Source organism: Hemicordylus capensis, chromosome 5, assembly GCF_027244095.1.
Source record: "Hemicordylus capensis ecotype Gifberg chromosome 5, rHemCap1.1.pri, whole genome shotgun sequence".
NCBI lineage: Eukaryota > Metazoa > Chordata > Lepidosauria > Squamata > Cordylidae > Hemicordylus > Hemicordylus capensis.
In genome coordinates this window covers 186,937,939-186,952,046 of record NC_069661.1, presented here as the reverse complement: position 1 = coordinate 186,952,046, position 14,108 = coordinate 186,937,939, and the positions used below count along the sequence as shown (strand labels likewise).

At 42.8% G+C, this 14,108-nt stretch overlaps 1 protein-coding gene across 3 annotated transcripts in view; it reads right to left on the bottom strand.

Moving 5' to 3' along the window:
* Positions 1–14,108, bottom strand: part of HELB (DNA helicase B) — a 29,171-nt gene that overhangs the window by 3,898 nt on the left and 11,165 nt on the right. For all 3 annotated transcript variants that reach the window (XM_053252589.1, XM_053252588.1, XM_053252590.1), the window contains 9 exons: positions 10,840–11,724; positions 10,289–10,454; positions 9,300–9,441; positions 8,844–8,965; positions 7,572–7,656; positions 5,628–5,687; positions 4,792–5,125; positions 3,888–4,019; positions 1,674–2,120 (listed from right to left, as the gene is read on the bottom strand). In XM_053252589.1, the coding sequence (XP_053108564.1) occupies positions 1,674–2,120; positions 3,888–4,019; positions 4,792–5,125; positions 5,628–5,687; positions 7,572–7,656; positions 8,844–8,965; positions 9,300–9,441; positions 10,289–10,454; positions 10,840–11,724 (2,373 nt within the window). The remainder of the gene's footprint in view (positions 1–1,673; positions 2,121–3,887; positions 4,020–4,791; positions 5,126–5,627; positions 5,688–7,571; positions 7,657–8,843; positions 8,966–9,299; positions 9,442–10,288; positions 10,455–10,839; positions 11,725–14,108) is intronic.

Below are 14,108 nucleotides of genomic sequence, written 5' to 3'. Positions count from 1 at the left end.
TTGGCAGAATAGCACTCTGTCTCTGGAAGCTTCTTCCATGAATGGAAGAACTGCACTCATGAAAGGGCCCCCTTCCCTGTAAATGCAACATTCCTTCTGTTCACAGAAGGTGTTTCCAACGGCCGAGTGCTGCTCCGCCAAAGATTAGGACCCAACACATTGAACTTCCAGGCAAGACAAGAATGGTTTGACATTGTAATTTTCACCATGGCTCAGATTTTCTCCTAACGTGTCTAGATACTAGGATCTACTTCTCACGTTATTTGAGCTACATTCATTTCACATGGAATCTGCACAGGTATGTAAAAGGCCTCTATGCCTGTACACACCTCTATGTTCCATACAATGACAGGGGTTGCATCCTAGAACACTCATGGAGAAGCCCAAGTTACGCTAAAACTTCTGCAGCTTGATGGTAGCTACCAAAACAAACACACACGCAAAATCCCCACAAAAATGCTTTCCCCAACCCGCTCCATGGTCAGTCTTTTATGTTGCATCAGTATCATATGAAAGCATGGGGAGAAGAGCCAGTCTTAGGAACATAGGAAGCTGCCATATACTGAGTCAGACCACTGGATTATCTAGCTCAGTATTGTCTACACAGACTGGCAGTGGCTTCTCCAAGGTTTCAGGCAGGAATCTCTTTCAGCCCTATCTTGGAGAAGCCAGGGATGGAAATTGGAACCTAGATGCTCTTCCCAGAGTGGCTCCATCCCTTGAGAGGAATATCTTAAAGTGCTCACATGTGGTCTCCCATTCAAATGCAACCAGCATGGTGTAGTGGCTAGAGTGCCAGACTAGGACCGGGGAGACCAGAGTTCAAATCCCCATTCAGCCATGAAACTAGCTGGGTGACTCTGGGCCAGTCACTCTCTCTCAGCCTAACCTACTTCACAGGGTTGTTGTTGTGAAGAGAAATCTAAGTATGTAGTACACCGCTCTGGGCTCCTTGGAGGAAGAGCGGGATATAAAATGTAAAAAAATAAAAAATTAAATTAAAAAACCAGGGCAGACCCTGCTTAGCTAAGGGGACAAATCATGCTTGCTACCACAAGACCTGCACTCCTCTTCTTGCGGTAGCAGGCATAAATTGCCCCCTTTGTTAAGCAGGGCTTGCCCTTGGTTTGTATTTGGATGGGTGACTACATGCAAGAGCTATATGCTGTAAGATATTCCCCTTAAGGGATGGGGCTATTGCTCAGTGGTAGAACATCTGCTTTGCATGCAGAAGGTCTCAGGTTCAATCCCTCAAATCTCCCAAGTAGGACTGGGAAAGACTCATGCCTGAAACCTTAGAGAGCTGCTACTTAGGCAATATTGAGCTAGATGGACCAATGGTCTGGCTCAGTATGCTCCACTGATAACTAAGAATTGCCCCAAATTGTAACTTGGAACTTCCCACAGCAGCATCCTGCCTTTACCACCAGTCATTAACTTGGTTACAAAATGTGTGCAACGTATCCAGGCAAGCCACGTGAGTGATGCTTTTACATGTTACCCAAGAGAGATGGGAGACTGAACGTGGGGAATGGTTCAAGTGACAACCATTCCAGAGAGGTAGTACCACCACCCACACAGAATTAAAATAAAAATAATAAGTGGTGCAAGGCAAGCAATACCACATCATGCTGTGGATAGAACTGTAACATTATCTCAAAAGAGACTCTTACCAAAGGTACTTTGAAAGGGCTTTCACAACCATCTGGAAATTCACATTGCCTCTTCAGTTCACCTGGATGAAGCGAAGTGTCCTCTGTTACACCAGCCAGCTCAACAGTCATCTCCAGCCCATTATCGTTTTCCATTTCATCAGAAACAAGACCTCTTTCTTCTTCATCAGTGGACCTATTTTCATCAGGAAGAGCAAAATTCCAAGAGCGCTGAGGCAATAAGGTTTGTTCAGAATCGTCCATTTTCCCCACAAGAGCATCTTTTAAATATTTTCGTAATTGAGTTTTTCTGGAAAAACTTTTTCTAGCAATGGCTGTTCGGAGTTGGGCCTCCTCGGCAACAATATAGACCCGGGAACGTCCTCTAGTAATAGCCGTATATACATGCTGCCAGTGCTGGTAAGGAGAATTTCCAACAACATAGACAACTGTATTTTCTTCAGAACCCTGAAAACAGTATTGAGAAAGAACTGAATGAATAAAGAGTATTGGTTTCATATAACTTAGAAGTTTACAAACGAATGAGTCTACTTGCTAACCACTTCAGGTTTTTCCCTTTCTTCAACCTGCCAGTGGCATTACAGCCAAGTATACACTGATGGGATCTGAGGTGTCCAAGAATGACAGGGAGAGGGATCTTGGGGTCGTGGTGGACAGCTCGTTGAAAGTGTCAACTCAATGTGCGGCAGCTGTGAAAAAGGCCAATTCCATACTAGGGATCATTAGGAAGGGGACTGAAGATAAAACTGCTAATACTATAAGGCCTTTATACAAAACTATGGTGCAGTACTTGGAGTACTGTGTACAGTTCTGTTAACAACATCTAAAGAAGGACATTGTAGAACTGGAAAAGGTGCAGAAGAGGGCAACCAAGATGATCAGGGGCCTAGAGCATATTTCATATGAGGCAAGGCTACAACAGCTGGGGCCTTTTAGTTTAGAAAAAAATTTGACTGAGGAGAGACATGATAGATATCTATAAAATAATGCATGGTGTGGAGAAAGTGGATCGAGAGAAATTCTTCTCCCTCGCACATAACACTAGAACCAGGGGTCATCCCATGAAATTGATTGCCAGGAAATTTAGAACCAATAAACAGAAGTACTTTTTCACAGAACGCCTAACCTACCTCACAGGGTTGTTGTGAAGAGAAACTTAAGTATGTAGTACACCGCTCTGGGCTCCTTGGAGGGAGAGTGGGATATAAATGTAAAAATAAAATAAATAAATAATCAACTTGTGGAATTCCCTGCCACAAGATGTGGTGACAGCCAACAACCTGGATGGCTTTAAGATGGGTTTGGATAACTTCATGGAGGGGAGGTCTATCAACGGCTACTAGTCGGAGGGCTATAGGCCACTCCAGCCTCAGAGACAGGAAGCCTCTGAATACCAGTTGCAGGGGAGTAACAGCAGGAGAGAGGGCATGCCCTCAACTCCTGCCTGTAAGCTTCCGGCGGCATCTGGTGGGCCACTGTGTAAAACAGGATGCTGGACTAGATGGGCCTTGGGCCTGATCCAGTAGGCCTGTTCTTATGTTCTTAACTTTGTCATGATGTCCATAACAGAAGTAAATAAGTATATATTAAACACTATCCAGTTTTATTGTTGGCCACTCATGTTTTTCAGGTATTTCTAAAGAGGCACCAATGAGGTTTTGATAAATAAGAACATCCCTGCTGGATCAGGCCCAAGGCCCATCTAGTCCAGCATCCCGTTTCATACAGTGTCCCACCAGATGCCACTGGAAGCCTACAGGCAGGAGTTGAGGGCATGCCCTCTCTCCTGCTCTTACTCCCCTGCAACTGGTACTCAGAGGCATCCTGCCTCTGAGGCTGGAGGTGGCCTACAGCCCTCAAGACTCGTAGCCATTGACAGACCTCTCCTCTTCACGTCAGGTCTTTCCTCTGCCTTGTTCTTGGCTTCTTCACTTTTCCACACTAGCCCTCTTGATCTGCCAAGAGACCCTTCCTACAGTGGACAGCCAATGCTTAACTTCATGTTAGAAGGAAACATTTGTGACTGCCAATGAACTGACTCATTCCAAGTCCAAATTTGCTCTCACAAATACTTCTTTCTAGTCTACACTGAACAATCTACATTGAAGTCATAATATATCCACGTCACAAATATGGTATTTTGATAAATGCTGCTACCGCTGCTCAGTGCTATAGTATTTGTACAATTTCATTTCAGGGATTAGCTCATGTTACCTGAAACGTGTGAATAGTTCTGGCCCAGGCATGCTTTATCTTAGAGATTCTCCGGAGAGCTGTATAGAGCAGGGTGTATTCCTCTCCATCCGGAATGTTAATGGTCAGAAAACGGTGCTTATCTTCTTCATCCTATAAGCACAACAGGCAGACACACTGCTTTGTAATCATCAGTAAGCAGGAGGTTAGCCAGTGGGATCCTACCTTTAAGTTGTCCTTCACGATAGCAAAATGGTTCTTTTTAAACTATCTGCCTTTCTACTACACATCTGATATGAGTAAAAGGCCTTAATCATAGAGGCCAGAAGCATAAGAAACAGTTTCACAGTATTTCCTCCTGGTTTTATTTTCCCTTCTTGCAGGCTCTCTGTTACCAGGTGAAAACTGCCCTTTAAACCTATGCATGTGAATTTTGAATTGTTCTTTCTAATACTGTATATACTGTTTTAATTTTAAAAATAATTTTTAGAGTTGCCTTGGTATTCTAGTGGAAAGGCAAGATATACATTCCTCGGTAAATAAAAAAACATTATTTTATGAAGTGTAATTCAAAATTGGAGTAGTAGAAGTGATGGCATTATACTGTGAGAAAATAACTTTACTACCCTAAAATGTCAATTGCTCTAAAATTCATTCGGTTGCATTGTTCTGCTTGTAGCCCAGCTAATCTAGGTTTGCTGAGAAATGAAATAAGATGGAGAGGAACTCAATACATGTTCTATTCTCAGCAGAAAGGACCATGATTGGATATTTGTAATTTGTAATCTCCTGGGAATTTTGTCATCAAACACACACAGCTAAAAGAGGGGACAACTGTCTCTTCAAATGTGACCTGAATGTATGCCTCATCTTTCCAGAAAAAAATGCTAGAAATCAATTCTCAATCATTCAAAAGAGTACATACCTTTTTAATGAAGAATATGTCTCCATTGCACAACCTATCATCAGAGACGGACTGAGGGCACTGAGAGGGCGGTGGAATCTGTGTGGGGAGGGCGCCAGGGTTTGAGCAGGATGGGTGTGTAAGGGTGGGAGTATTCACTGCTGCCGAGTGCGGTGGGGCACCGGGGCACCCTGCGGGTGGGGCACACTGGGAATATGCGCTGCTGCCCTGTGGGCCAGTCCGAGCCTGTCTATCATCATGACCATCTACGGGTCTTTGAAGATCTCTGATATAAGCATTTCTTGTAGAACAGGCTTTGTCACCACATTGAAACTGGAGTTGATTTTTATGGTTTCTAGATCAAAGGAAATCAGAGGGTTATATTAAAAACGTATATTAAAGAGAGACAAGACAATCATGCTCTCCAGTTGAAGCACTGATCTGCAAATATTCCAAAGGCTCACAAAGAGTATTTCCCTGATTTTGCTAGAGAACAATACCAAAGAGTCCAATGCCCAAAAAAGGAAGTTTGGAATTTTGAAATAGATTCAGCAACTTTGCCACGTCAATGAAACAAAGGAACTGAGCTTAGAATATGCCTCCATTACCTTCCCAGAACAGAAAAAACAATTAAGCACCCTAAAAATACCTCATATTCTTTCAAGTTATATTTTGAAGTATATATCCAGTATTGGTTTAAACAAAATCTAGGCAACAAAATGTATTTTAAAAGATGAGATTCAAAGTATTTACTTTGACAGTTTCTACAACTTTGCTTTATAATCATGGCTTATAGTACAAATGTTAGCGACAGGTAAAATATTGAAAAAATATTGAAAGCTCTTCAAATACCATACCGCATAGGATGATGTGAATAGTGCTGACAGCAGATTTCATTTATGATGTCACAGTCTTTCCTAGTATGTAAGAAAACAGAATTTTGTCTACATTATGAAATCTATGCAATTGTTTCAGAATACTGCAAGTAAAGCACTGATTGGACGCATTCTCTAACGAAGCACTAAAGCAGCAACTGCAATGGCTGTTGCTTGAGGATTCTGGGAGTTGTAGTCAACAACATCTGGAAATCCCTGTTAGAGGGAACAATGCAGGGGGCCATCCCGCTTGGGGTAAGTTGTTTGTTTGCAGAACCAAAAGGTTTCACTGATTTTATGGGATGGAATTGGTGGGAGGGGGGCACTGCTACCACTCATCCACTACAAAAACACACCTGCCAAGCCCTCCACTCCCCCACCATTCTCATGTGGTCGACCAGCACGAGCCCCTTGGCACCACCCCTCTCCGGTGTCACTGCCATTTCCCGGCCAGCCCATGCAGCGGAGAGCGGGTGGATGGGCTCTTTCCTCTCTTGTGTGAACAAGGAAGAAGAGAGTCCACGCACCCCCTTACCATCACATGAGCTGGCTTGGAAATGGCGGCAGTAGTACATGTACTTTGATGACCTGTGTCGTTGGCATCAGCAGCCACTGCCATTTCCTGGCCAGAACATGGGACAGGAAGGGGATGCATGGGCTCTCTCCTGTGAGTCCATCCACCCACCCGGGTGAGAGGCTCTCGGTGGCCCCTCTTCCCGGGGACCTGGTGGGGCAGCTTGTGTTCTCTGAATGAGCCTACCCAATTACAGTTATGCCCCTGAGCTAGACCTAGTTTGCCTCCTTTTAACTGCATCCCGGGGTTTGCAACTTGTTTGTCCCATAGAGCACATTGGGAGCCATTACAAACTGAGCCAGCCCAGCTCCTAGCTGCATAGCCCCCACTGTTCCTCTGCAAGCCCCACCTTGAGCTCTGTGTCCTGGTCACACCAGCTTGTGAAAATGCCTCCTTACAGGTGCTGGTTTTTATAGAGGTGCAAAAAGGAGAGCCAGCGTGGTATGGTGGCTAGAGTGCTGGACTAGGACCAGGGAGACCCAAGTTCAAATCCCCATTCAACCATGAAACTAGCTGGGTGACTCTGGGCCAGTCACTTCTCTCTCAGCCTAACCGACTTCACAGGGTTGTTGTGAGGAGAAACCTAAGTACGTAGTACACCGCTCTGGGCTCCTTGGAGGAAGAGCGGGATATAAAATCTAAAATAAATAAAATAAAAAGAGTGAAGGTGGGGGGGGATTCTTGCAACATGTTTTAGCAGAAAGAAAGAGAAGCAAAGATCACACAGTAGCTGTGATGGTGATATAATCATTGAGCATTACAATGTTCTGTATTGAAAAGCCAAACTAGAGAATATGAAAAACATAAAGCAAGAAAAACTAGTCTATTTATCCTTTTCTGGTTTTGCAGATGGCACTACCACTAAGGGTTGGTGCAGATGCAATACAATACTGTCCTTTACCATACATAAGGGTTCAGGCTATAAGGTTACATGTTCCCTCACACTACATGCAAGAATCTCCACCTACTCCTTAATCACTAATCATTGTTATGTCTGCTCAACAGAAATCATGGTTGACACACAGGGTCTGGAGCTGGTTAACCAAGGTTAATAGTCATTAGTGGTGGCCAGTGTTCCCTCTAACAGGGATTCCCAGATGTTGTTAACTACAACTCCCATAATTCCCAAGCAAAGGCTATTGCAGCTGTGGATGCTGGGAGTTGTAGTCAACAACATCTGGGAATCCCTGATAGAGGGAACACTGATAGTGGCTATTATTCACTATTTCAGACTATTCACTGGTAAAGGGGAGATACAGGTGGTTTAAGGAGCTATCACTTCTTAACATACTTGAACATTTTAGTATGTAGTTAGTAAGAGACTTTCAGTGCCTATGCACAAGGTTGCTTACCTTCTGAAAGAAATGAACTGCGACTGCTTAGCATCTTCCAGTCCTGGACCTCTTTCAAGCAGAGCCTTAATGGCAGGCACCAAATCTAAGTAGAACACACAAAGAAGACAAAGTACAACCGCAGAACAACTAAATAAAAGTATACAATTCACTAGGAAAATGCCATTTGCCAATTTCTTCTTGCTACAGTGCCTAAGTGTAGACAATTACTAAAGGACTATTGCAAGGCAATTCTATAACTTCTAAATATCCGCACTGGCAGGGAGTGAAGAAAAATCCAGCTACAAGGCAGTTTTAAAACGGCTACATGCTTTATCAGGGAAGCAAATAAAGTGCATAAATTACATGACACATGAAAATATCTTTGGGACAATGACAAGAGTAACATTACCCAAATTCAAATAGATGCCCTATGCCAGGACAGGCCGTGGGCCACTGGTGGATTCCTAGTTTCTGATGGACCACCTAGCACCTGCTGGTTACTGGTTTACTTGCCAAAAAAAACCACACACACACACACCCCGAAACTTTAAAGAAAGAAAGAAAGCTGGACTAGGTGGAATTCAGTCTGATCCAAAGCAGCATTCTTCTAGTTAAGTGATACCCAGGATCGCTTAATACAGATTGTTGATGCTTGAACAACAATTTGAGTATGCTGTCTTGCTTTACAGATTTGATACGCATCAGTGGACTACAAATAATCTCATTAATACAAATAGTCCATGTAAAATTAAAGGTCCCTCGAGAGTGGGGAACCAGGGCAGGGGCCTGAGGCCACACACCAGTGACACAAACGTCCTCCCTGGAGGCATGGAGAACCACCACCAGCTCTGGAGCACAGCTCCATGCAGCTGACTCCTCCTCACCCAGGGCCATAGCAAGGGTGACAGCAGCCCTCCTCCAGCCTGCCCTTGCAGTTCTGACAGCACCATACATGCCCACCCACCCACTCCAGCTGCCGCCTACCTTTACTGGGTCGTGGCTCCATGCTGCCCCAAGCCAGTTTTGCACTGGCAAGATGAGCGGCAAGGCAAGGAACAAACGGCAAGTACAAGGGAGGACGGATTGTGCTGCCACCACCTCAGCCAGCTGGAGCCCCCCCACTCCTCCTCCATTTGTCCTGGGCTCTGCACCTGCCTAGGGACGGCCCTGCTGCAGGCATCCCACTCCAGTACTAAGCAGTAACTAAGACTGAGTCTCTTATCAGCTGAACAAATATTGCATATGGGCAGTATTTAGGGAACACCAATATCATCAGTGTTCAAAATGTACCATCTGCAGTAGGTAAAGCAACCAAAATAAATCTTTTCTCAGGACTTGGCACTGGCCACATGTCATTCCGGCCAGAAATTGTGAGCAATGCATCAAACTCTGGGTAGATCTGCCGAGAGATTCTGGATCAGAAAGAAAGAAAGAAAAGCTTCATAAGCTCAAGAAATATTTTTGGAGCACAACTTTAAGTTCCTTAATTTTATTCTACACAATTACATAATCAAATAACATTCTCTCATTACACAGATTTCATATTTCTAAAAAAGAATTTCACATTCTTTAGGTACAAATACAACTGTCTAATGCTAAGAGATACGAACAAAGAATTGCACATCTTCAGGCAGGACATTTAATGGAGATAGCAAAGGGATAAAATTGGAGTACAATATATCATCAACTCTAGAGCAAGCTAGGGCAACCAAGCACATTTTTAATTAAAATAAAATAAAATCCTACCTTAATGCATTATCTACAATTAACTGCGACTCAGTCCTGTGATTAGTTCTCAGTTCTAGACCCCAGCTTCTTGATTTCATAATCTCAAACATATCAGCCAGCATATTACCAGGCTTAATACTAGGTAACTGTCTAACATCACCTAAAACAAATGAACAAACAAAATTATTGAACAGCAAAGCAGGATTACTGGCTGACATACTGCACAAGGGTATTAGCACAGTAACACGGTGTGCACCCAAGTTGCACAAATGTTAAACAAAAAGCCAACTAGAAATAATGGGCTTATCCTTGTTTAACATTGTCCATGCAATTTGCATACATACAATGTTGTCAATCTCTATATTTATGGCATATTAACCTCACCCCGGGCCTTCTGAAAGCTGCTTGCAACAACATAAAAGAACAATTAAAGAAAAAGCATATCAACCCAACCATCTCAACTATAGCACAACAAACACTCCAACCAGTGTTCCCTCTAAGGAGTGTGCATGCACTCACACATTTTTTTGGAACACTCCATTAGTGAAAGGAGTCTTCGTGTAGACAGAAGAGTTCCTTCTCTGGAATGCGCTTCTGATAAAAAGTCTGGATGTTACTCCATGTGAGCAGCAGGAGCTGTTCAATTCTGCAAGTACCTGCACACCACAGGAAGCTTGGACCCATATCAGAACCACAGAAGATGAAGTGCATAACCGACTACCTGCCAGTCCAGAGAGCTCAGATACCAACTATGACCTACAATAAGAACTCACAACATCTCCTTAAACTACAGTATATTGTACAAACTGGATATGGGTATCTGTTAAGTAGATTAGAGATTTCCCAATAGCTACCAAGTACACACACTTATTGCTGCATCTCCTTCTATCAGACGGAAAAAAAATAATTCCAAAACGAAGCAGAACTTCTCACATACTAGATGAGCTATGAAACTGCTTGTCCTTGTTCAAATCTGTCTTAATTTGTCACAATTATTTTTTACTTACCAAGAATAATGAGCTTAGCAAGACAGGCATGGTGGAACAGAAGGTGTAAAACTCTACTAAGGACTTCTACAGACACCAGGCTCCCTTCATCTACAACCAATACATTGACTTCAGAAAACTTCCAAGGCATTGACTCATGCTTCCATGCATAGTAACTCCAGATTACCTAGAAGAACACCACTTAAGATCAAGATCAACATTCAGCACAATGTTCTTTTTTAATAACGAGCAGTTACCTTTCCTGATCAACTTGGCACCAATGTTGAAGAAGCCACATTTGAAGCTAAAGCATGCCCCATCCCCAACACACAGACAATTTCTAATCAGAAATATTGGGCCCTTTCTCATGATCAGGGACCGGGCAGGAAGGCGCATGGGAAGGAAGGCTACAGAACATTACCTCTCCCGCAGACAACCGGCCCCCAGTTGCTGGGCGTGCGGATCGTGCGCCCAGACAATCTGCTGCTGCCCCAGGCAGCACATTGCACCTGTACAGCTGGAATGTCTGTGCTACCTGATTACTGAAAGGCTTTTTCCAAAGTGTTTCATACCTGATGCAAAGTATAAGCAGAAATCTGTGTTTTCTTTTGCAACAGCCTTGCTGCCCTTCCCGTGGGTGCAGTAAATAAAATATTTAGAGACTCATTTCTGCGTTCATTTAAATCAAAACATTGGCTGAAAGTACTGCATTCATTTGCTGTATCAGCTTCAAAAGCTTTACAAGCATTTTGAGTTGTTTTTTCTTCCATTTCCTTTAGATAGCGGAAAAGGTAGCTAACCACTGTTGTTTTTCCACAACCACCTCTCCCACTTATGACTGTCACAGGATTGGCACATATCATTTCCACAGCCTTCTCTTGATTTGGATCCACTACTACTTCGATTTTTATTTCCTCTCTGGGAGTTCGTGCGCCACACTCGAAGCCATCGTTACAGTTTTCTTGCATATCTGAAGTATTGCTGGGTTCCTCCTGATCCATCCCACAAGGTTCCTCGTCATTTATTTTATACTCAACAACTGGGTCTCTCAAGGTGTTCATATGTGTGCGACCACTAAGTGCCTTTTTGACATCAGCATGCAGCTGCCATGGAGTTTTCTTAATGAGCTCATGAACCGTAGTTGCAATTTCTTTTTCAGCTTTGTAGAGGTTGTACAGGAAAAATAATTTTCCCTCACTAACTAGTATCCTCTCATCCTTCATAAACTGGAGTGACTGCCAGGCATGTTCAACAGACATATCTTCAGAAACCATACGTGTCAATTTATCCTGTTCTTCATATGTGTGTCCCTTGTTGCTACATCTCTGCTTGAATGCTGCATATATTTTCAAGGCATTCTTCTGCAAATCAGGAATTTTCTCAAGAAGATGACTGCACTCAGAGAAGGTGCTCCAAGATACTTCAGAAAAGGAGGTACGCAGGTCTCTGTACACCATCTTTTAGAGAAAGCAGAAGAGTGGCCATAAGTTAGTGGCCATAAGACTAAAAAAAAAATGCTTCTTTACAGCAGCAATAGTGGATTACTCTCAACCAAAACAAGCCGTTTTCAACAGCGAAAGAGCCCTTAAGAAATTCAATCAGTAAATCTGCAGATCAAAGCATTAAAAATATAATCCAATACCCAGATATGCATTCACTAAGGCCTATTGATTCCATCTGGGTACAGGAGCGTAGTCTACGTTGCACGAATTAACTTCTATTAACAGAAACATATAAACTAAACAATATATTCCTCACTATACATTCCATTATTCAAGAGGTTAATATTGGATATGTAGCAATTAATCACTTGAGATCAAGCACTGGTCACAAGGTGTGGGTATTGGTCTCCCAGTAACAGGCAGTCACAAGTCTACTTTGGAACAAAAATAATATTTGCAATTGTGGCTGTAAGTTTAAAAAAAAAAGGTTTGAGGAGGAGGGATTTTATTTGTTTTGGATGGGAGGAGGCTTCCCTAGAGATAAGAAGTTGATCTGCTACCGCTTTGAGAAAACCCTCTCTTTTCATATAGTAGCAATTTAAAAAACCTAAGCCTGATGTTCTATAGGCACTATTCAGCCAACTTACCAAGGAAGTACATCTCAAGGAAGGTTTGTTTTATTTTCTGAGTCACATTAAAAAAAAGCCTCCTCCCCCAAGGAAAATGTTTCTCTTCTTGTAGTACCAGAAAACCAAAATTAATGACTTGCAAATAAAATGTGTCAAGTTAGAAAGCATGTCTCCAGCGATGAAAGACGGATTAAGTTAGACAAGTCTGACTGAAATCAGAATCATGTCAAATAAAACACCCTACTGATAACTTAAGGATGAGCATCTCCTAGCAAACAGAACCCTGACAGTTCTCTTTATGTAACATCACTCCTCATTGGTAAGTGGAAGTCCTACATGCAGATGGCCTAGGTGCCAAAAAGGGCCCAGGAAGAGGACAGAAGCAGATCTAACAACCTTAGTTAAATGTTCCCATAGTACATGCCTTATTCTGGAGAATATTTAACAGCCTGGTGTTCATGCATTGTAAACTATCAGAAAGTCAGTTTAGAAACAATTGTAATATAACTTATGGATAAAAATCTATATTATTATTTTAACATAGTTTTAACAGCACTGGTCTGAAATAAATTTAAAATGACCTTATAGTCTTCCCTGAAGCAAATATGCATAAACCTGAACCAGCTTAGCTCAGATTTTTTATTTATTATATTTGTACAGCACCCCAAACTACCATCTCTGGGTGGTTTACAGCAACACAAAACAAATTAAAACAGAAATTGACCTTAAAACAATTTAAAACCACAAGTCAAATTAAAAAGCTTGGGTGAATAAGTGTGTCTTTAGAGGCTTTTAAAAAGATGTCTGAGATGGGAGGGGGGCTCCCTCTTATTTCAGCAGGAAGTGCATTCCGGAATCTCAGGGTGGGAACAGAGAAGACCCACCCCTGTGTAGCTACCAGACAAGCTGGTGGCAAATGCAGACGGACCCCTGCGGATTATCTCAATGGGCAATGGGGCTCATCGTGAAAAAGAAGTTCTCTTAAATACCCTGGGCCTAAACTGTTTAGGGTATTAACCAGTACCTTTTATTTTGCCTGGAAACATATTGGTAGCCATTGTAGTTCTTTTAATATAGGAATAATATGGCCTCTTCAAGATCACCTGGAGACCAACCTCGCAGCCAAGTTCTGTATTAACTGTAATTTCCAGACTACGTGCAAAGCCAGCCCCACATAGGGAGCATTGCAGTAGTCAAGTGTGTAGGTTACCAGCATATGTACTACTGTTCTGACTTCTGAGGTCGTCTATCTCAAGAAATGGACGCAGCTGGCATATCAACCAAAGCTGACAGAAAGCACCTCTGGCCACTGCCTCAACCTGAAATACCAGGGAGAGGTTTGGATCCAGAAGGACTCCCAGACTGCATACCTGTTTCTTCTGGGGACGTGTGTGCCCATCCAGAACTGGCAGATCAAAGTTGTCTGCCAAGTTCTGACCTCACACAGTAAGTAGTACCTCTGTCTTATTTGGACACAATTTCAGTTTATCACCTCTCATTCAGCCCATCACTGCCTCCAGGCATACATTTAGGGAAGTTACACCTTCTCTAGATGATGATGGCATGGAGAAATAGATTTGGGTATCATCAGCATACTGATAACACCCTGTACCATATACTGTACAAGTGACAACATTTGGAATCTTCCTGAGAGATAGAAGCGGAACCACTACAAAGCAGTGCCTCCCACTCCCAACCCTCTCAGAGAGTCCAGAAGGATACTATGGTCAACAGTGTTGAAATCCACCAAGAGATCCAAAAGGACCAAAA